Source organism: Mauremys mutica, chromosome 2 (assembly GCF_020497125.1).
Source record: "Mauremys mutica isolate MM-2020 ecotype Southern chromosome 2, ASM2049712v1, whole genome shotgun sequence".
In the NCBI taxonomy this organism is placed as follows: Eukaryota; Metazoa; Chordata; order Testudines; family Geoemydidae; genus Mauremys; species Mauremys mutica.
The window spans coordinates 228,227,867-228,249,163 of NC_059073.1; the positions used below are offsets into that span (position 1 = coordinate 228,227,867).

At 41.3% G+C, this 21,297-nt stretch overlaps 1 protein-coding gene across 15 annotated transcripts in view; it reads left to right on the forward strand.

Annotated features, from left to right (window-relative positions):
- The window catches only part of TBC1D5 (TBC1 domain family member 5), a 503,676-nt gene that overhangs the window by 395,230 nt on the left and 87,149 nt on the right, over nucleotides 1-21,297 (forward strand). For all 15 annotated transcript variants that reach the window (XM_045005374.1, XM_045005379.1, XM_045005375.1 and 12 more), the window contains 2 exons: nucleotides 3,272-3,357; nucleotides 13,664-13,923. In XM_045005374.1, the coding sequence (XP_044861309.1) occupies nucleotides 3,272-3,357; nucleotides 13,664-13,923 (346 nt within the window). The remainder of the gene's footprint in view (nucleotides 1-3,271; nucleotides 3,358-13,663; nucleotides 13,924-21,297) is intronic.

Sequence of the window (21,297 nt, forward strand, 5' to 3'; positions counted from 1 at the left end):
AGGAGAGAATTGAAAAGTAATTGAAAAACCCGCAGAAGGTTGTTAAAAGAATGGTATTTACCATTCCCCTACAGGCAGACTATGGATTCCTAGACTCTTCTGGCTAATGTGACATCCCTAGAAGAAAAATCCATGGTAGTTCTGCATTTCACAGACCTATAGAAAGGCAGGGAAGGAGTTAAATTGTTAATCTTCTTAATGCCCTTTTTATACTTTTTATCAAGGGCAATCAGCACATAGTACTAAGGTTGGGGTGTAGCAGATGTAAAGTATTGATCAAAGTACTTACATTAGTTGGGAAATAAAGGTATGAAAACTTTACTAACAAGTAATTAAACATGTAACTATAACTATACTTAATTTGAATCTACTTGGGGAAAAAGTAAAATTTGGTTATGAATGCTCTCTGGTCAGTAGATCAGATTAATGTATTCTATGTGTCCTGAATACACAGCACATCTAGTACAGGGGATACACAAAGTTGGGTATGTCTAGGAGAGAAATTAGTTTGAAATTGATAGAGAAAAAATTGCATTTTTCTAGGAGTATTTCTCATTATGAAACTTATGCAATGGATTTTTTTTTAAAAATATGAAAAATAGAGAAGGTGCTATCAATAAAATCTGTGTGTCAAAATCTTAATTTCTGTTACTGTCTGTTTGAAATGCAGCTTTCAGAAAATATTGACTATGTTTAGGATAGTAGTTTTCAGATATCTGCATGTTAACATGTATGTCAGGTTTTTAAAAATAATAGGATTTTCTTAGAGGATATCTTGCAGTGCTAAAAACCATTTCCAACCATAATCCTCTTGGTTTTTATTGCCTTACATTTTAAATGCTGTTTTTTCAACATCATTTTTTCTGAGGATTGTTCCCCCCGCTCCCCTTCCATGTAATAGTACTTTAAACTGCTTCTCCCTTTGATACCAGTAAGCCTCACGGGAATTTAAACAGGCCCCACTGAAAGCAATACTTGAGCCTCATTCATGTGTTCAAGTTAGATCATTATTCCTATTAATGGCTTTAAGTGCTTAGATAGTAGATCAGCATTTCATGCCTTGAATTGCTCGTCATTTCTGCATAAATATGTATTTCAAGAAATTGCTCCACATGATCTTGTCCCTCACTTTCTTCCAGAAAAGAAAGTAGCATAATCCTTTCTTGATTTCTTGGAAGTTGGAAAAGAAAGCTTTTTTGTTTTAGCAAAAATAAAGTGTATGTCCAATTTCTGGAAACAAGTTGCAAAACTGGGCATGTGTGATAGCCTTGTGAAAGTGAATTTTTCAATTGAATCTGAATCAACTGGAAATATGCCAGTAATTTTATCCTCTTCCTCTTCTTGTACATTGGTTCAAATGGTCATCAAGTCTCATAAAGAAAAATAGAAGTCTATTAAATTTGTAGGAGAAAAGTTACACTATTTGATTACTAGCATAGTAGTCATAGAACCATCAGTTATCCTCATCATGTCAGTTCAGATTTGATTATCATAGAAATGCATTGAATTACCAAACCAGAGCAATAGTAACTAAAGCTGATTCATTGTTATTGCTATCAGTTGACGAGGACTGACTTACAAGCCATATAATGGGATAGAGTTATGCAAATGTTGTTATAACAAGAGAAGAAAAATGTACGGTGACCATTACCGTGCAGGTGACAGAATAAATGGGAATTTGTTTTAATGCTTGTCTAATAGCCTCAAGTTTTTTATAACACTGCAACCAGTATATATTTAAACAATGTTTAATGTATTCCTGTGGGGGAAGAAAGTAATTTAATACAAAGGTAAATCTGACAGCATGAAAAAGTCAGGAAATTCTCACTGAGGGGTTCCATCACCAACTTTAACTTAGACCCCAGCAATCCTTCTGGCCCTTTGATATCTATTGATTCTTCAGCGTTAACTCTTCTTCCTTTGTCATATGCATTCTACAATATTCTGTTACTTGAAATGCAAACCCCACCTACTCCTAAAAACATGAGAAGGCTCGTCAAAAAGGAAGGGTTTCCATCAATTCCCTGGAGAGTGATAAAGCATGGTTTCCCCAGCCCATTACAACAGTGGGCAAGGAGAATGAATTTCCCACATGCGGAGGTGGGAAAGCATATAAGGAAGTTTTCCATTCCCTTGTGTACTCCCAGCACATGTAATGTACTTTTTCCTTGTTTAAAAAAAAAAATTCAGAAAGCACATTGTATTGCATTGATTAATAAACTGTATGTATTACAATAAATACCAAAAGAGTGAGGTCAGTATATTTCAAATTAATGTATAAAAGCAAGAGGGGAAAAAAACAGTTTTAAAAGAGAATAAGTTTGTATCACAAATCTTTCAACAGGTATTTATTTGTATCAAATAGTGCAGTTTTATGCACTATATTTAGATTATTGCACAGAAAAATGTATTACTTTAATTTATCCCTTTTGAGTATTCATGGTGGGAGGGATAGCTCAGTGGTTTGAGCATTGTGAGTTCAATCCTTGGTACATAATTCTGTGGTATAGGTTCTTCAGTATTCCATAGAATATTAAGTCCCAAAATAGGTAATTTCAGTGCTACTTAAGACAAAGTATATCAGTACATTAGTTTATCTGAGGTGAAAATAGGGACTAACAGACAAACTCTGTTTTCAGCATTAATTGTGTACAGGATAGTACAATGGGATTCCTGGCCTAGATTCTGAATACTGTGAGGTTTGGGGGGGGAAAAGGTTCTGTGTGCCATCTAGTGGATATATTTGATTTGAGCAGCAAAACATAATTCTAACATGAAACCAATCTTTGTTTAACTAAAATGTTCACTAACAAGTTGGTACATTAATTTTAAATTAGAAATTATAGCTTGTCCTTACTATTAATGTTTTATTTAATATGATCTCTTTATAGGTAGATGTTTTAGTGATACACTTCTATAGTCAGAACTAGAGAAAAGACAAAATTAGCTTGGAACAGAACTTCCCCAGAAAGTTCAGATCCAAACTCGAACATTGTAGCTCAATCCCCTTTCTACATGTATGAGTATATGCTTAGTTATGGTATTTGTATAAGAGTCTTAAAGTCATGAGATGATAACAATGGAATCTAAAATATTTCAAAGCTGGCTTTCCTTTTTTATATATTGTTCCTACCTTTATCAACTATGGTCCTGGGAAAAAAGAAATGAGTTTTTAATCTATAATCCTTATTAACTTTTATATTAAGAGACTGATGCCTAATTTTTGTTAAATGTTTTCTAACTTAAAACATTGTAACACTCTTTTCTGTAGAAAAATCCAAGACCGGTGACTTACCAATTCCAACAAAATTTAGATTATTACAAAGCACGTGGAGCAGACTTGATGAATAAAACCCGGTAAGACACTTTCATATATGTTGCATTTTAATTAACACCTTACCCCAAAATAGTTAATATTTTATATGTTGCTTTGATTCAAAATGGGAATTATGCAAGCAGTATATGGAACACAACTGAATATTATCATATTTTAGAAATGTAGGGCTGGAAGTGACCTTGAGTCGTCATCTGTTCCAGCACCCAGTGCTGAGGCAGGACCATGTATATCTAGACTATCCCTGATGGATATGTCTAACCTGTTCTAAAAAGTCTTCACTGGGAAGCCTGTTCCAGCATAACTATCTTTATAGTTACATATAGTTTTTCCTAATATCTAACCTAAATCCCCCTTGCTGCAGATTAAGCCCATTACTTCTTGTTCTGCAGGCAACATGGAGAACAATTGGTTGCTATCCTTTGGTTACCTCTTTATAACAGTCCTTAACTTATCTGAAGACTGATATCAGGTTCCCCCTCAGTCTTCTCTTCTCAAGACTCAAAGTGCCCAATTTTTTTTAACTTTTCTTCATAGGTCAGGTTTTCTAAACCTTTCATCGTTTTTGTTTCTTTTCTCTACACTCTCTCCAATTTGTGCACATCTTTCTTAAAGTGAGGCTTCTGGAACTGCACACAGTCCTGCGTCTGAGGCCTCAGCAGTGTCAAGTAGAGTAGAACAATTATCTCTCATGTCTTACATACAACACTCCTGTTAATACACCCCAAAATGATGTTAGCCTTCCGTGCAACTGCTTCATGTTATTGACTCATGCAATTTGTGATTCCATATACCCCTGGGCTCTTTTTAGTAGAACGACTGCCTACCCAGTTACTTCCCATTTTGTAGTTGTTCACTTGGTTTTTTTCCTTCATAAGTATAGTACTTTGCACTTGTCTTCATTAATTATGTGAAATTAATTTTTTACTCTTTGCACAATATTCTAAACAATATTATTACAAAGAGTGCTATATTCTAGCTTGCACACTCTCTCTCTCAGACTAGGGTCTTGTCTACAATTGCACTAGCTTAAAACTGACTTAGTGGAATTGGTGCAAACCACTGTGTGGACATTCTTCAATCAGTCTGCTACAGCTTCTATTAATTTGTCTTATTCCTTTTAAACTGATTGAAGAATGGCACACAGCAGTTTGCACCAGTTCAACTAAACCAGTTTTAAAACGCATCCTTGGTTAAACCAGAGATCTAAATTCCATTACACTAGGTACTGTACAATCATATAACATAAAGATGGTTTCTGCCTCAGAGCACTTAAATTCTAAGTATAGCGACCAAGTTTCCAAACAATCCCCAGTCAAAGCATAGAGGGCCAAATCCCGCTTGCCTTACTTATGGTTTTATTTCATTTAAATCAATGGGTCTACTTTCGTGGTAAGGAAAAGCACAATTTGATCCTTAAAATACAAAGATGCATTTGTAATACCCATGTTTGTAGTGCTATGTGACCAAAAAGCTCTGTTTTATTAGAATAACCACTGTATGAGCAAACTACTACAAATGTAAGAATTCCAGGATGGGTTTAATATTTGTATTTTTTATCAGGCTTAAAATGAATTGATGCTATCCCATAGATTGCAAACTTTGGATATTGAAATGGTGGTTATGGAATGTGCTGCCATGCCTGTGCTAATCTTATCATTGTAAAATAAATAAAAGGGCCACCCATCCCATTTTTCACACACCTCTCCTATCTAATACAGTGCCAGCTTGCAGTGTGCAAGGAATTTTAAATTTTGAGGGACTGGAAACATAAAAAGCTTCTTTTTTCTAGGTTCTCTCTGTGTCCTATGATATCAAGTGACAATTTGCAAAAAAGACACTGATATTACATCACAATGTGATTAGCAGCATTACTGTACTATGTAATAATGTTCTAATTATTTGTCCTGTTAAGAAACTTAGAAAGATGGCTATCCAGAGGAGGATGTCCTGCCCCAGGAATCATGGTATTCTTTTTGTATTAACCGAGCCTCATTCCTTGATCTATAGGGTCCATATTCTTGCTGCTCCTGCATTTTGACTTGTAGCATGGGGACTTTGTTTCTTTCTGATGGACAGGGAAAACCCAAAATATAGTCTCCTCCTGAGTTATCCTATAGAAGATTCTACAACCTCTCTTCTGCTACCCTCCAAGTCTGCATTCTTCGTACAACTGTTTTAGGAGGCCCAACTGCAGCTTATTATATTTTCTCTCTCGCGCGCTCTCTCTCTCTCTCTCTCAGGTATTCTCATTGTACTACTCTTTAGTGGAACACCCAGGCACTCTATTAACTCCTATGGCAAGACTTCTTGACCAGTTTGCTTCTGAAGAGCCCCTTGGTCTCTTTTTCAAAATACAGGATCTCTAGGAATTCTGTGTCCTACACACACTTGTGGTGTGCTACAGCTGCTTTCCGTTGTGTCTCAGATGGGCCATGCTGCAGAAACATACTAAAGTATAATTGTGGGACTTATGTGCTAGTGGCTCTCCCTGCAGCTATCGTGGAACTTGCATCATAGCAGTATTGCAGCTGCTGGCAAAGTTTTCTTCCCCACTTGAGGCTTCCTGGAAGGAGAGGATTCTAATTAGGGCTGTCAAGCGATTATAAAATTAATCGCGATTAATCATGCTGTTAACAATAGAATACCATTTATTTTAAATATTTTTGGATGTTTATTACATTTTCAAATATATTAATTTCAGTTACAACACAGAATACAACGTGTACAGTGCTCACTTTATATTTATTTTTTATAACAAATATTTGCAATGTAAAAAACAAAAAAAATTATTTTTCAATTCACCTCATACAAGTATTGTTGTGCAATCTCTTTATCATGAAAGTTGAAATTACAGATGTAGAATTATGTAAAAAAACAAAAAACAAACCTGCATTCAAAAATTAAAGAATGTAAAACTTTAGAGCCAACAAGTCCACTCAGTCCTACTTCTTAGTCAACCAGTCACTCAGACAAACAAGGTTGGTTACAATTTGCAGGAGATAATGCTGCCTGCTTCTTGTTTACAGTGTCACCTGAAAGTGAGAACAAGCATTCGTATGGCATTGTTGTCGCTGGTGTTGCAAGATATTTACGTGCCAGCCGCACTAAAGATTCATATGTCCCTTCATGCTTCAACCACCATTCCAGAGGACATGCTTCCATGCTGATGGTGGGTTCTACTTGATAACGATCCAAAGCAGAGTGGCCTGACGCATGTTCATTTTCATCATCTGAGTCAGATGCTACCAGCAGAAGGTTAATTTTCTTTTTTAGTGGTTTGGGTTCTGTAGTTTCCACATCAGAGTGTTGCTCTTTTAAGACTTCTAAAAGCATGCTCCACACTTCGTCCCTCTCAGATTTTGGAAGGCACTTCAGATTCTTAAACTTTGGGTCGAGTGCTGTAGTTATTTTCAGAAATCTCACATTGATACCTTCTTTGCATTTTGTCAAATCTGCTGTGAAAGTGTTCTTAAAACTACCATGTGCTGGGTCGTCATCCGAGACTGCAATAACATGAAGTATATGCAGAATGCGGGTAAAACAGAGAAGGAGACATACAGTTCTCCCCCCCAAGGAATACAGTCACAAATTTAATTGATGCATTATTTTTTTAACAAGCATCATCAGTATGAAAGCATGTCCTCTGGAATGGTGACCGAAGCATGAAGGGGCATACGAATGTTTAGCATATCTGGCGATGTAAATACTTTGCAACACCGACTACAAAAGTGCCATGCGAACACCTGTTCTCACTTTCAGATGATGTCGTAAATAAGCAGGCAGCAGTATCTCCCGTAAATGTAAAGAAACTTATTTATCTTAGCGATTGGCAGAATAAGAAGTAGGACCGAGTGGACTTGTAGGGTCTAAAGTTTTACATTGTTTTGTTTTTGAGTGCAGTTATGTAACAAAAAAAATCAGCATTTGTAAGTTACAGTTTCATGATAGAGATTGCACTTCAGTATTTGTATGAGGTGCACTGAAAAATACTATTTTTTATCATTTTTACAGTGCATATATTTGTAATAAAAAATAATATAAGTGAGCACTGTGCAGTTTGTACTCTGTGTTGTAATTGAAATCAATATTGAAAATGTAGAAAAACATCCAAAAACATTTAATACATTTCAATTGGTATTCTATCGATATAAGTGCGATTAATTGCAATTAATTTTTTGAGTGAATCATGTGAGTTAGCCGATTAATTGACAGCCCTAATTCTAACCATTACATGTGGCACTGGAGGATAGAGCGCTTTGATTCTGACACAGCGGCGAGATGAGGACAGACACATGGATGGATTTTAACTCGCAGGCCACAACATGTATTAAGTTTAAACGCAGGGGAGAGCTAAAACCTGCCCATCATGTAGGGGTTACAGGGCTCCTACCATATAACCCGTAACTCTGAGTGGATGTCCTCAGCCTAACCCCTAGGACTCTGCTCACCCCACAATGGGGACAGAGGGTGCAGAAGGGTGGGGACCTTGACTGGTGAGGGCCACAAGCTCTGAACTCGACCCACGAGGGCCACAAGATCTCACCCTATCCCATGACCCCAAAGCCCATCACCAAAATACCAGGTCTTTTATCCTTTTAACTGCACTGGAAACTGGCCACAAGTTGCGACAAGTTAACTCCGCCATGTAGCTGAGTTGGATACTAAGCACGTTCCTCTGTAATCTACTGTGGTATGAAGGTGCTGCAAGGGCTGTGAAAAACTCCCCAGACTCTGCCAATTGTCCCTACTGGAGAAAAAAATTCCTTCCTGACCCCCCATGCAGGTGATGGGCTAGACTCGCAGCATCTGCCAAACTGTTTTCCCATTTCATGTTCAGGTGTGATCAGGTGGGACTGCTGGAATAGAGCTGAAAAAGAGCATGGCCCATACTCCAGGTGAAATCCTGGCACCTGGGGAATGCTTGCCAATGAGCAGCACTCCCTGTCCCACATGTGGCCTGTGGGTTCCAGAGACTCTGACAGGGAACAAGCTACCTGGTTTCCCTACTGAGTCTCCTTCCCTCGCTGCTGGGACTATCCCCCTTCACTGCTGGCCCAGTCAAATTCCTCCACCTGTTGAGGTGGGTAGATGGCATATGGAACTGGTCTGGGTGCAGCTCTTAATTAGGTTCAGTTTCTGCTACGTGTAGTTAAATACTTTTTAATTATTTGGGGATTAGATGAAGGGTCCATCCATTCCTCCCTACCTTTCTTGCCTGTAGGCAAAGTGATCAAAGGATTCCCCTGGTAATATGCTGATGGCAAATATTATAATTTATTTCATACAGTGAGGTACTTTCTTACCACTATATAGTAATGGTGAAATACTCCTAGAATACTGCATCAGACCCTAGTGCCTCAGTATATCACAAAGACGTCAATAAAATGGAGAGAGTTCACTGATAAGAGCAAAAGCGATTAAGGAGTTGCCAGAATGACACATGGTGGAAGTTTAAAACTACTAATCAAGACAACTAAACTGCTGGTGGGAATATAGCTTCATTGCAAAGGAAGAGGATAAATACCAATGTGGTAGAGGAATTGTTTAGCATAGGTCAAGGAGGGAATAAATAGGAGGAATGGATTTTAACAAAGAAATATTTAGGCCATATCATTTCAATAGTATTGTACTTTGATATACTCTCCCAAAAGAAGTGGTGGCCTCATTAAAAAATATACTGAACAAAGCACTGGAAAATATATCATTAGGGATTGGCTCTGCAGTGCGCGATGAATGGATTCAATAATTAAATGGGTCTTTTTATCTTTAATTTCTTAGATTTTTGATACATTTAAAATATCTTTACAAATCTACACTATATTGCTTAATTTATTGTTCTTTTAAATGTGTCATATTCATGTAGATTTTTCTCTTCTTAAAACAAAACATTTTAATCTTAGCAGAAAACTGAAGAGATTGAATCATCTTGTTTAAAAATATACCATTCATAGTCAAGGTCAACGATGCTTATTGTGATGAAACAAAATTGTTTGCTTCATAGATTGGTTTCACGTGTCCTTGACATTCATGATTTTAAACCGATGTATTACTTTTAAATGCATCTGCTGATAACTCTATAATATAATCAATCCTCATTTTTCTTGTAATTGTCGTGCATGTTTGATACATTTTGATGGCTCAAGTGCAGACATTGATCCATGTTTAATGACTTCAATCATTCTTTGCACTAGTATACAAGCTTAATATACTACTTTAGGTGGTAGGAAATAGATATATTGCCCTTATTCTTCTGAACTTCAATCTGGTGTCAAAGCATCTCATCCTGCAGACCTAATGCCCTGTCATTGCTTGCGTTTCCTGAAACTGCAACTTGAGGAAAACACCGCATAACTCCACTTAGGGATCTGAGGGGAAAAAATAGCATCAGCTTTTCGTAGCAAGCCAGTAAAGTACCAAAATCATTGTTTGGCTTCTTGTGTTGGTGTCCTGAGGTGATCATTGCCAATGCAAGGTCAGTTCATAAGAGACCTGAATCCTGGCAAATGTTTGAACCTGAATTCTCATCTAATTCTCAGATGATATGTAACAGCCTTTTACAGTTATGATTTAAAAAAAAAAGTTCTCCAACAACATTGCAGACCTCTGGGTCTGAGTTGAGTGTTTTGGGTTTTTTTTGTTATTTTGGTAAGTTAAAGGCACATTCAATCTGTCCCTCTCCTACTCCTCCCTGAAAATTCTAAATAAATATTTCTCCTGCGTCACCATCTAATTTTCATGTTCTGGTGTTAGCTGGGTTATGTCAGAGCATCAGTGCCTTTGTTGCTTTCACAGCCTACCAGAGAGCAAGGCTTCACTTCCCTACTAGCACTTATGGTCTCTGCCAATTCAGTTACTATATGTGATCAATCAAGATCTCTAGAAATTCCAGGCCTGGTAGTCAACATAGATAAGTCATATCCATGATTCCAGGACATTCTCCTTCCAAGACACTGTATAGCCGGTAGAACTGTGGGGTCCTGGTTCATGACTAGGGCTCCTAGGTGCGATGATAATACAAATAATTGCTTCAAGTTGATGAGGATGTATAGTCTAAAGCCTGGTCTCAGTACTAAATGCATTCAGAGCACTGAAGTCAGAAAGTGTACCAAATATATCAGAGTCAAGACTCATGATCTGAGCCTTAATGCTCTCAATGCACTTAGCCACCAGTGTGTGCCCTGAACAAATTTCCTTATTATTAATGAGACAAATAACTTAAGTGCATTAAAAATAGCCACTGTAGTTAAAAACAAAAGAGAACAATATTAAGGATTACGTTATGGTATATAGAGCCAATCCTGAAATCACTATTCAGTCTGGATCCTCTGTGGCAAATACACCTCTTCCCCGATATAAAGCGGTCCTCAGGAGACAAAAAAATCTCACCGCTTTATAGGTGAGACCGTGTTATATCGAACTTGCTTTGGCCCCCCCATTCCTTGTACCCTGACCGCCCCTTCCAGAGACCCCCGTCCCTAATCACCCCCAGGACCTCCCGTCCCCTGACTGCTCCGACCCCTATCCACCCCACCCCCCGCCCCCTGACAGGCACTCACCGGCAGCAGCGGGAAGCAGAGCAGCCCAGCCCCAGCCCGCTCCACTCTGCCACCTCCCAGCCCCAGCCCGCTCCACTCCGCCACCTCCCAGCCGCGGTGCTGCGCTTCCCACTGCCGGTGAGTGCGGGAAGGTTGGGGAAGGATCACCCCCCCCCCGCGCACTCACCGGCAACGGGAAGCGGAACAGCCCCACCCCAGCCAGCTCCACTCCACCAGCTCCCAGCCATGGCGCTCCACTTCCTGCCGGGCAGGTGAGTGCAGGACCTTTCCCCAGCCACCCCCCAGTGCCACGGCTGGGGCCGGGGCAAGGAAAGCGGAGCGGGCTGGGGCCGCGTCGCTCCGCTTCCTGCCACAGGTGAGTGCAGGGAGGTTGGGGAAAGGATGCTCCCCGTACTCACCTGTGGCGGGAAGCGGAGCGCTGGGGCTGGGAGCTGGCGTAGTGGAGTGGGCTGGGGCTGGGCTGCTCCGCTTCCGCCGCTGCTGGTGAGTGTGGGGAGATCCCTTCCCCCAAACGCCCTCCCCCGAGCGACACGGCTGGGGCCGGGGCGAGGGAAGCAGAGCAGGCTGCTCCCAGCACCCCGCTAATCCCCCGGGCCACTCTGGGACTGCGGGGCCCTCAAAAGTGCCCTCCCACCGCTCCTACCCGCCAGACCTTGGGGGGGGGAACCCCTGACCGCCCCCGAGACCTTCTGTCCCTTATCGAAGCCCTCGGCCCCGGCCTGGTCCGGCACCCTTAACGCTGCTCTGAGCAGTGTGTCAGAGCTTTACCGTGTTGTATGTGAACCCGCGTTCTATCAGGTCACGTTATATCGGGATACAGGTGTGCTTAGCCTCGTATACACCTCAAATAACCAACTTGAGTTTAATATGGGGTGGGAGCAAAAGAAAACGAATGTCAATTGTCAATATGATTCCGAAGGATAACATACTATACCTTCAGCGTAGTAGCCGTGTTAGTCTGTATCCGCAATAAGAACAGGAGCAAAAACAGACTCCAATGAGAGAGTGCTGAACTGGAATTAATTTGCAAAATGGACACCATTAAATTAGGCTTGAATAAAGACTGGAAGTGGATGGGTCATTACACAGTATAATATAGACAGACTTCCCAACCTAAGGCTTAAACAGAGGTTGTTTGTATATCCCCGAGACTGTTCACCAGATAAGTATACACTCTGTGACTTCATAGACTTCCCTTGGTACTTTGGTTGGTCATCTCATTTTCCCAGTGCACTATAATAATTTTTTTGGTTCTGGTCGCAGCCAGCCTAATTACCTTTAAAATGACTAGTAATATCGTACACTTCATTTTAAAAAGTTGTTCCATGCATTTAAAATTAAACTGGGTTTAATCAAAGTGCCATACAACTATTCATCTCATGCCTGATCAGGGTCATGTTCTTGGTCTTTATTCTTTCAAAGAAAAAAAGTAAACAATTTTTATCCATGAAAAAGAGAGAGAATTCCTGGGAAACCGAGGAAAAAGAATACCCACAATGGCATAATGCACTTAAATTGTGGAGTTACAAAGGATCCATGTTTATTTCCCCCCCACACACACTGTTCCTCACACCTTCTTGTCAACTGCTGCAAATGGGCCATTTTGATTACCACTACAAAACGTTTTTTTCTCTCCTGCTGGTAATAGCTCATCTTAACTTATCACTCTCATTAGAGTGTGTATGGTAACACCCATTGTTTCATGTTCTCTGTGTGTGTGTGTGTGTGTGTATATATATATATATATATCTTCCTACTGTATTCTCCACTGCATGCATCCTATGAAGTGGGCTGTAGTCCACGAAAGCTTATGCTCAAATAAATTTGTTAGTCTTTAAGGTGCCACAAGTACTCCTATACTATACCTTAATTTCCATGAATTGTAGCTTCTTAGAATAAGTTCAAATTGCACAGCATTTGCCAAAATCTAATGTTTTCATTGAATGGAGCATTTCAATTTCCCATTCATACTTGGGGTGAAGTTTTCCTCAAATAGGTAAAACAGCAATTCTCAAACTGTGTGAAAAATTGGCTGGCAATATGGTAGCTTTCTTTGTTTGCATTTACAAGGACCGCGGAATAACATTCCTTCACTCACAGAAAGAAGGGATACAGAGCTCGCCATGTCATTATTACAGTATTCTTTTCTGGGCAGCTCATGAGGTGGAATGATCAAGCCCAAACCTGTTGATAACCATATTCTTTAACTGAAGTAATGCTTAGCTGGATTAGCCAGAATGAGAGCACACTGCATAATGCAAATGGAGGAGCAAAAGAACAACACAGAATAATCAGAACAGTAATACACATGCCATACAGTAGTCTAACTTTTTCAAAGCGCCATTCCAAAAAAACATTGTTTGTACCACAGTTTATATGTGGCCTGGTTTTACTAAGAGTCAATGGATGCCATAAAAATGCACAAACTATCCTCGCTCCATAATGTAGCAGTAGTGCTTTTGTCAACATATTACAGCATTCAATATGGGTGGGAATACAACAGAGTATAAATACTCTTTTCAGTATAAAGCTTTCAGTTATATTAAACTCCATCATGATCACCCACTTTGCAACATTCTCAGCATTTGCCCCCTGTTGACACTGTCTTTGGATTTATGCACAAATTCATGTGTGCATGTAAAATTCTATATGTGTAATGTCCTTGTGCCTTAGAAGATTTTTTCCACTCTTTGTAAAACGCTGCATATATTTGTAATGCTCTATAAATTACTAATGTTCGTGATATTTTCATTTCCATTTTATCTTTCAGTGCCAGTGCAAAGGTTGCTCCACTGAACATTAATAAAGTCTCCAATAGCTTGCTTAATTTTGGTCGAAAGCTGATTGCCCCAGCTATGGCTTCAGGTAGTCCTGCAGGCCCAGCTATTGGTGCTAGCAGCAGCAGCTTTCCTTCTGCTGTAATGCCCATCAGGAGCACTGTGGAGCCCCTCCAGCACCAACACCTGCAGGCGCAGCAGCAACAGCAGAGAATGATGAAATCGGAAAGCATGCCAGTTCAGCTGAGCAAAGGTAAAAATGAGACATAAGAAAAGACTCCAGGTGTGGCGTGGAACTCCACAAATCTCAAAAGGAATCTTGTGGTCAAAAATTAGCCCAAGAGGGAGAAAATTTTTATATTGATTTTATCTAGTATTTCTATAGATTAACATTGCTGTAACTGAAATAGTCAACTTGCTGCTAAACTTAGACATATTTTCTATGTACTGTGGTATGTTTGCACCTTAGTGTGATTCAGTTTAGAAATTGTGGCTGTAGAGAACATACAAATAGGATTTTCCCATCTTTTAAAATGAACAAAAAATGTTCAGGGAGGAAATAGTGGATAAAACAACCTAACACAAAATCTTAGCTGCCCCTCTAGATGTTATTTTCTTCTCTCTTAAATGTCTAATATTACATTTTGGGCTGTATAACTCCTCATAGTTGAGGAAATGGCTATCAGGCATAAAGCTCTTGTGTAACAGTACTAGCTGAGTACTAATGAAGGAACATAATGTCACTGTAAAATGTTTTGTGATTGATCAATATCTCATTCCGTTCAGAATGCTGGTGTCTGATTTTGATTACGATTAATAGCATAATACATATTTGCTTTTGACAATTGGCATTACACCTGGAGGGAGCCATTGCTCCTTTTAAGAAATACTGACTTTTTTCTTGAGGCTTAAAATGATTCTATTTCCTTCATTTTTCTCAATTCAATTTTTTTTTTATAGTCAACAAAATAAATAGTGGGTGATCTAAACCTCAACCACAGTACAGTGCACTGTACAGGATACAGACTTCTGCTTCTTGGGCTAATGACTGCCAAGGAGATAACGTTGTTCTTTATAAAGGAGGAGTATGTAGACTCTGTGTATTCATTTCTGTCTACCTCCAAGCATCTTCTAGTGGATTATGAGCTTGAAGGCTGACGGTTCTCCTGAGCCCCACAGTAAGCACACAGTAGGAAGTTGTGTTTTGGTCAGAGCTGAAAACATATGGGGAGGAAAATAATACAAAAATAATACTTTGCACATCTATGACCCAAATTTCCTCCTCCTCCTTACCTGCCATATCAAGGGTCCTGGTGGGCCAACTCTAGCTTCTTATCAGGCATCATGTGGCCAGTGGCTATTGGTTGACCAGAACCGAAAAGGACAGTCACAGTAGCCCTCCTTTTCCTACACATGTATAGAGTAATTTGAAGCACTTTTCTAGGTGCCTGGCTGAAGTCCAGCTAAGTAGTTCCTTAGCAACCCCAACTCAGACTTGGGGCACTGCAGAAACTGCTCCAGCAAGGCTCTACAATCTGTAAAAGTGAAGTTCCTTGCATAAGGGTAGTTGTATGTGGGCTGAAGGAGAAACTGAAAACCAATTAGTTCCCTAATGGCTCTCAGTTGAAGCAGGGCCCCACCTGACTCACAGGTAGAAATGTCAGACGACCCAATCGTGCTCCTACTGAATTTTTGATAAAACTCCTAGTCACTTCAGTGGAAGCAGATTGGGGCCTGAAGAGAAACAATTCCAATGATTTTTGATCTTTTTAAAAATAATGTTCCCCTTTCAGCAATTTCACAGCCCCGTTTTCTTTGTCCCCATTTTTTGTGGGGCAGGGTGGTAATAAAGTGAGGTCCTTGTAAATTTTGGAGGTTGTCTGCTTCAGATAAAAGGAGTGAATGAGCCGAGAACACTGGGTATGTCTACACTAGGAAAAAGGTGAGTTTCTACATCATGACAACTGACACATTGGGAAATCCTAGCCTAAACAGAGCAAGTTGTAGTTCTACCTAGATTTAGGTGAACCCAAAGGTCTGCAATAGGATTTTACAACATGCTACCTGTCGTGTGTTAGCCATCATGTTGTAAAAACACCCTCTAAATACAGTAACCAGTCAGAACAGAGATTTGTGGGGGTGGGTCAGAGAAGAGAGATTTGTAATCCTCCTACAGTTATTACAAAAGTTACCATATAATGATTATTTACAACTTCCTGCACAAGTAGCAGTACAGGGATTTACGTGCTGTACTGTTGTTGACAAATAATAGTAGTAATACAAGTTAGAGATCCAGAACCAGTCTGGGCACAGGGAACTTCATAGTTGGAAAAAATCCTACAGTTATGCTTAAGTAACGTACCGCATCCATGCATTATGTTAAAGACTATTCAATTTCAGTATAACGAAGGTTAATAAGCATCTTGGTGTATCTGTAATTGGTATTTTTCTTTAGTCCAGTATTCTGTCATTGGTTTACACTGTTTTGAGATTTCTCACTATTGTGTAATATAGCACCATTAGATGTGATTTAAAGACCAAAAAGACTTGAAATCATTAACTATGTCTAAATTTTTTGTATATGTAGTGAGAATGGTAACAATTGCTGTTTTCTATATTAGTTGACTATACTGTTTGTTTTTCTAAATAGATATTATTTCAATTTTCCTTTGATAAGCTACAGTTGATTGGTAATTCTAAATTATGGCAAACAAATGAGTCTAAAGGTGCTGTGATTTAGTTTTTTGAGAAACCAAGCCCAAATGGTTATAGAAATGTTAATCCATCTCTCTAAATTAATATATATGGAGCAGCTGATGACCGCAGATTCCTTATCTGCCTAGAGACATGGCTGTACCCAGACACATCACTGTCTTTTTGTAATGATCATTTTGCAGATATTAGCATCGTGAAAGAAAGGGATTCCTTGGGTACCTTCCACCTTAGATCTTTCTCCTCTCATGTAAACAAAGCAAAGACTTTGAGATGTGGCTAATATTTAGAAAAACGTAATAGTTTGAGACCATACTTATTTTTAAAAAACTGTAAGTAAGCTATTTTTATTATCATGGTATAAACTCAGGATACCATGAGGATTTTATAGGGGATTACTGGAGATCGGGGATGTGTGCATAGATGGGTCTGGTAGCTAAGGTGTGGATGTGCCTTCTTCCCCTTGCTTCAACCATCTGCTTTTTTCCTCCTCAGTTCTCACCACTGTATCTCTCCTCAGTTTCCTTCTGCCACACACATTATTTCTCTCTGTTGCATTTGCTCTTAGGCTCTCATTCAAAGAACACTTGTGCACATGTTTAAGTACATGAATGGGCCCCCTGAAGTCAGGGGGACTATTCAAGTGCATAAAGATAAGCCATGTATAAGCATTTGCAGGATTGGAGGTTCTTTGTTTTCACCCTCACCCACCACACCTTTCTTCCTTTTATTCCCTAATGCTCTCAATACACTTCCACTATCTGGTGCTCTCTCATGATCCAATTGAGATGACTAGAAACATGGATACCAGCCCAAAGTCTGACAGACACCAGCACTTCAAGTAGTGCCTACAGTCTCATGCTGTACATGGTTCTGACATGTGGAGAGAACTGGCTATAGATGGCTGCTAAGGGGGAGGCTTTAGGTAGACCATAATAACAGATCCAGGAGTGATCCCTCAGGTACATATGCGCTCACCTATTCTGCTGGCAGTTTCACCAGCTCAGCTGGCTGACAGCTCCTTGAGGTGACAGTATGCTGTTCTTTACAAAAACAAAGCACTGTATTCTGTAAATCTGATCAGTGCAGACCCTGTAAAAGAGGCATTCCTTGTTTTCAGAGATCATGATTATCCTAGTTGTTTTGAAAAGCTGAAGTTATGTTGTTCATTTACATTAATGTATAGCAGGTTGTAACCATGGTGAACAAGACAGATTGCTTACTGTTTTCTTGGGCCAGGGCTGAGGGAGTGGTTGGTTGCAAAATGTATTCCATACCTGACAGAATAAAGCCAGCCTCTGTCCTGGATGGCATAGCTCTTCTAGATTAGCAAACCCTGCTGAACAGTCACCAACTAGCTGTGGCAGCAGTTACAATAGTGTTGTTGTGCCTGTTGCTACTTCTTCGAGTAGTGTCCCTATGAGGCTCCACTGTAGGTGTGGCTGCATCCCTGCGCTGCTGATTGGAGAACTTCAGCAGCAGTATCCGTTGGACCCACGCATGCGCTGTCTCTCCTCGTGCTGCACCACAAGGCTAGGCAGCGCACAAGGGCTAACCATTCTCGGTTCCTTCTCAGCTGCCCCTGGCTAGAGACAGAGCCTTTAGCTGTCCATTAGCGGATTGTTAACTCTCCTTTTCGGTTGTTAATCTTTAGCTTTTAGAAACCCTGTAGCCTTTGATTTTTATTTATCCATGCCCTAAAGAAAAAAACAACCCAATAATAACAACAACAAGAAAAAAAGAAAAGACTTGGTTCTTGCGTCAACCCCTGGTGTGGGGGGCACCCCTGGACAAGGGTATGCCCGGCTCTTCAGGCTTCAAGAAGTGTCGCACTTGCAATCCTGGTCATGGGCAAGCACTCTGAGTGCATTCACTGCCTCAGCAAGGGCCACATCCAACAAAAGAGTTCCCTCTGCCAGCAGCACTGACTGAAATTTTGCAAGGACAGAGAGCTCCACCAGAAAATTATCTTTATGGAGACGGCTCTCTGACCCCAGCCCTCCAGAAGGCATGCGTCTTTCCCTCAACCTTCGACTTCAAAGGATAGTGGGCCAAAGAAACAGTTTGAGGACTCCTCTCCCAAGTCAAAAAAGAAAGCAGGAAATCCCCTCAGCAAGCTCAGGGATACCCAAAAGCAATCACCCTCTTGGTATCCTCAGCACTGCCGACACAAGGATCATCTGGCACCCACATCTCACGGGAACAGTCAGTGTCCAGTTCCTTTGATAGGCCCACAGACTCTTTGAACATGGGTACCGAATCTTCGGTACAGAGAGACAATGGCAAATCCCCTAAGAAGCTCCTGGTACACGAGCTGCCGTCTGTACCAGTGGTGGCATTGGCCCATCCAGCACCAGAGAGATCAGTATGGGTGAGGTCCCTATCTCCCCTGGCACTACCACCAACACTCAGATGCTCGGTAAAGGCAGAATTCCATTAGGCCAGTGACCTGGCTATGTTGGAAGCTCCTGGCTCTTCGCCCTTGGTACCGATCCCATGGCACCGAGCCATGGCCGACCTGGGCTATTCTCCCACAGTCATGTCATGCCCCTCGGATATCGAGTTAGGGATCGGTCAGTAAGTCGGAGAGGGTTTCCTCTGTACTCCTCTCAAGCTCCATATAGGGCCCAATATTAACAGGGTCTGAGAATGTATCACCAGACAGCACCATCACCATCTTGGTATGGTCACCCATGGGCACATCCACCAGGCCCTATGCCACCCTAGTGGCAATACTGGGACCCCTGGGTGGCGCAGCAACAGCCTGCCTCATGGGCACCGAGTATCACCTGAGAGCTTCTGAGGCATGCTCCCTCAGCTAGAGCATCACAGGCCTCGGACCCCCAAGAGGTGGACAGAGGAGGAGGTCACACCCAAGACCATATCCTCTTCTTCGCCGGACAAAGCAGTCATGCCATCACCACCTTCTATGGCAGATGACTTCCACTTGTTCCAAGATCTGGCGAAGAGAGTGGCAGACAGCCTCTGCATACTATTGGAGGAGGTTAAAGATGCACACCAACAGCTTATTGACATCCTCCAGGCCTCATCTACCTCCAAAATTGCCCTCCCAATCATTGAGGCCATCCTAGACAGAGCTAAAATGGTGTGGCAAACCCCAACCTTGGTGACCCCAACATGCAAGCGGGCAGACAAAAATATTATGTCCCCACAAAGAAATCAGAGTTCCTGTTCACTCACCCACCACCCAATTCCATCGTGGTGGACTCTGAAATCTCACGGCCAACAGCACAACTCCAGGACAACACCCTATGACAAAGACTGGAAACACCTTGATCTCTTTGGTAGGAAGGTGTATTCCTCAGCTACCTTACAGTTTCGAATTGACAACTACCAGGCACTCTTAGCAAAGTATGAGTACATGAATTACAATAAATTGCATGACTTTATTGATAAGCTGCCGGAGAGCTTCCAGGATTCCTTCAATGCCATGATCCAGGAAGGACAACTGGTGGGAAAAGTAACTTTGCAATCGTCCCTTGACCCCGCCCACCTGGCTGCCAAGATCATCTCCACAGATACGATGATGAGATGGGCCCTGTTGCTCCACCCCTCAGGATTCCCAGAGGAGGTGTAGATCACAGTGGCCGACCTCTCTTTTGAGGGGATGAAGCTCTTCGCCGAGAAGACCAACACCTCTCTCCGCTCCTTGAAGGATTCCAGGACCACTCTCCAGGGCACTGGGAATCTACACACTGTGACAAAAGAGACTTTTTAGCCCTCAGTACCACCGGAGGCCTTATTTGTTCCAATTCCCGTCACAATGGCACTAAGTCTCAGAAGAAAAAGGGAAAGTTCTCGAAATGAAAGTCTTCAGGTGCCCAGTCCTCAACTCAACCATGTGCCCCTAAGCATCACTTTTGACAGGCAGGTCGAGGCACTGCAAGACCACTCCTCACTACTACCTGCAGCCATGTACCCATTTGGCCACCATTTGGCAATGTTCCACAGTGGTTGGGAGCTCATAAAGTTGGACAGATGGGTCCTAGAGATCATCAGATCTGGTTATTCTATCCACTTCACCTCCCTGCCCCCTCTACAACACCCTTTCCTGTCCCTCTTCAGGGACTCTTTTCACGGAACTCTTCTACAGCAGGAAATCGATCAGTTCCTGCAGTTAGGAGCCATAAAACCAGTACCTCAGCATCTCTGAGGCAAGGTGTTTACTCTCTGTACTTTCTGATACCTAGAAGGAAGGGAGGTTGGAGGCCCATCCTGGACCTCAGAGTTCTCAACAAGTTTGTCAAAACTCAGAAGTTCCAGATGGTCACACTATCAATGATCATTCTGTCACCAGTACAGGGAGACTGGTTTTCAGCCCTCAACCTGCAAGGGCTTGTTTCACTCTGGAAAACAACCATTACCAATACAGGGTCCTTCCCTTCAGACTTTTATCAGCCCTGAGAATATTTTTCGAAGTTCCCTCAGTGATGCCCACATATTTAAAATCTCAAGGGATAATGATCTATCTTTACCTAGATTACTCTCTTCAGTGCCCAGTCGCTTCAGGAGGCTCAACAAGACAGTGAGGGCATGATGCACTCGTTCATGGAACTGGGCCTACAGATGAATGCCCAGAATTCAACCCTCACACCAGTGCAATGCCTAGAATTCATAGGGGCCGACCTAGATGCACTACAGGACAAAGCCTTCCTACCTCAGGACAGATTTCTGACCCTGATATCACTTACAGACATGACTCAATGCAGCCCTCAAGTGCCAGCCACAATCTGCCTCCAGCTCCTGGGGCATATGGCAGCCGGCATGGTGGTGATTCCACATGCCAGACTTCACATGTGATGCCTACAGCTGTGATTCAGCTCGGTTTACAGGCCAAATAGGGACAGATTGGATAAACCTGTCACTGTCCACCATGATCAAGAACTCCCTGGAC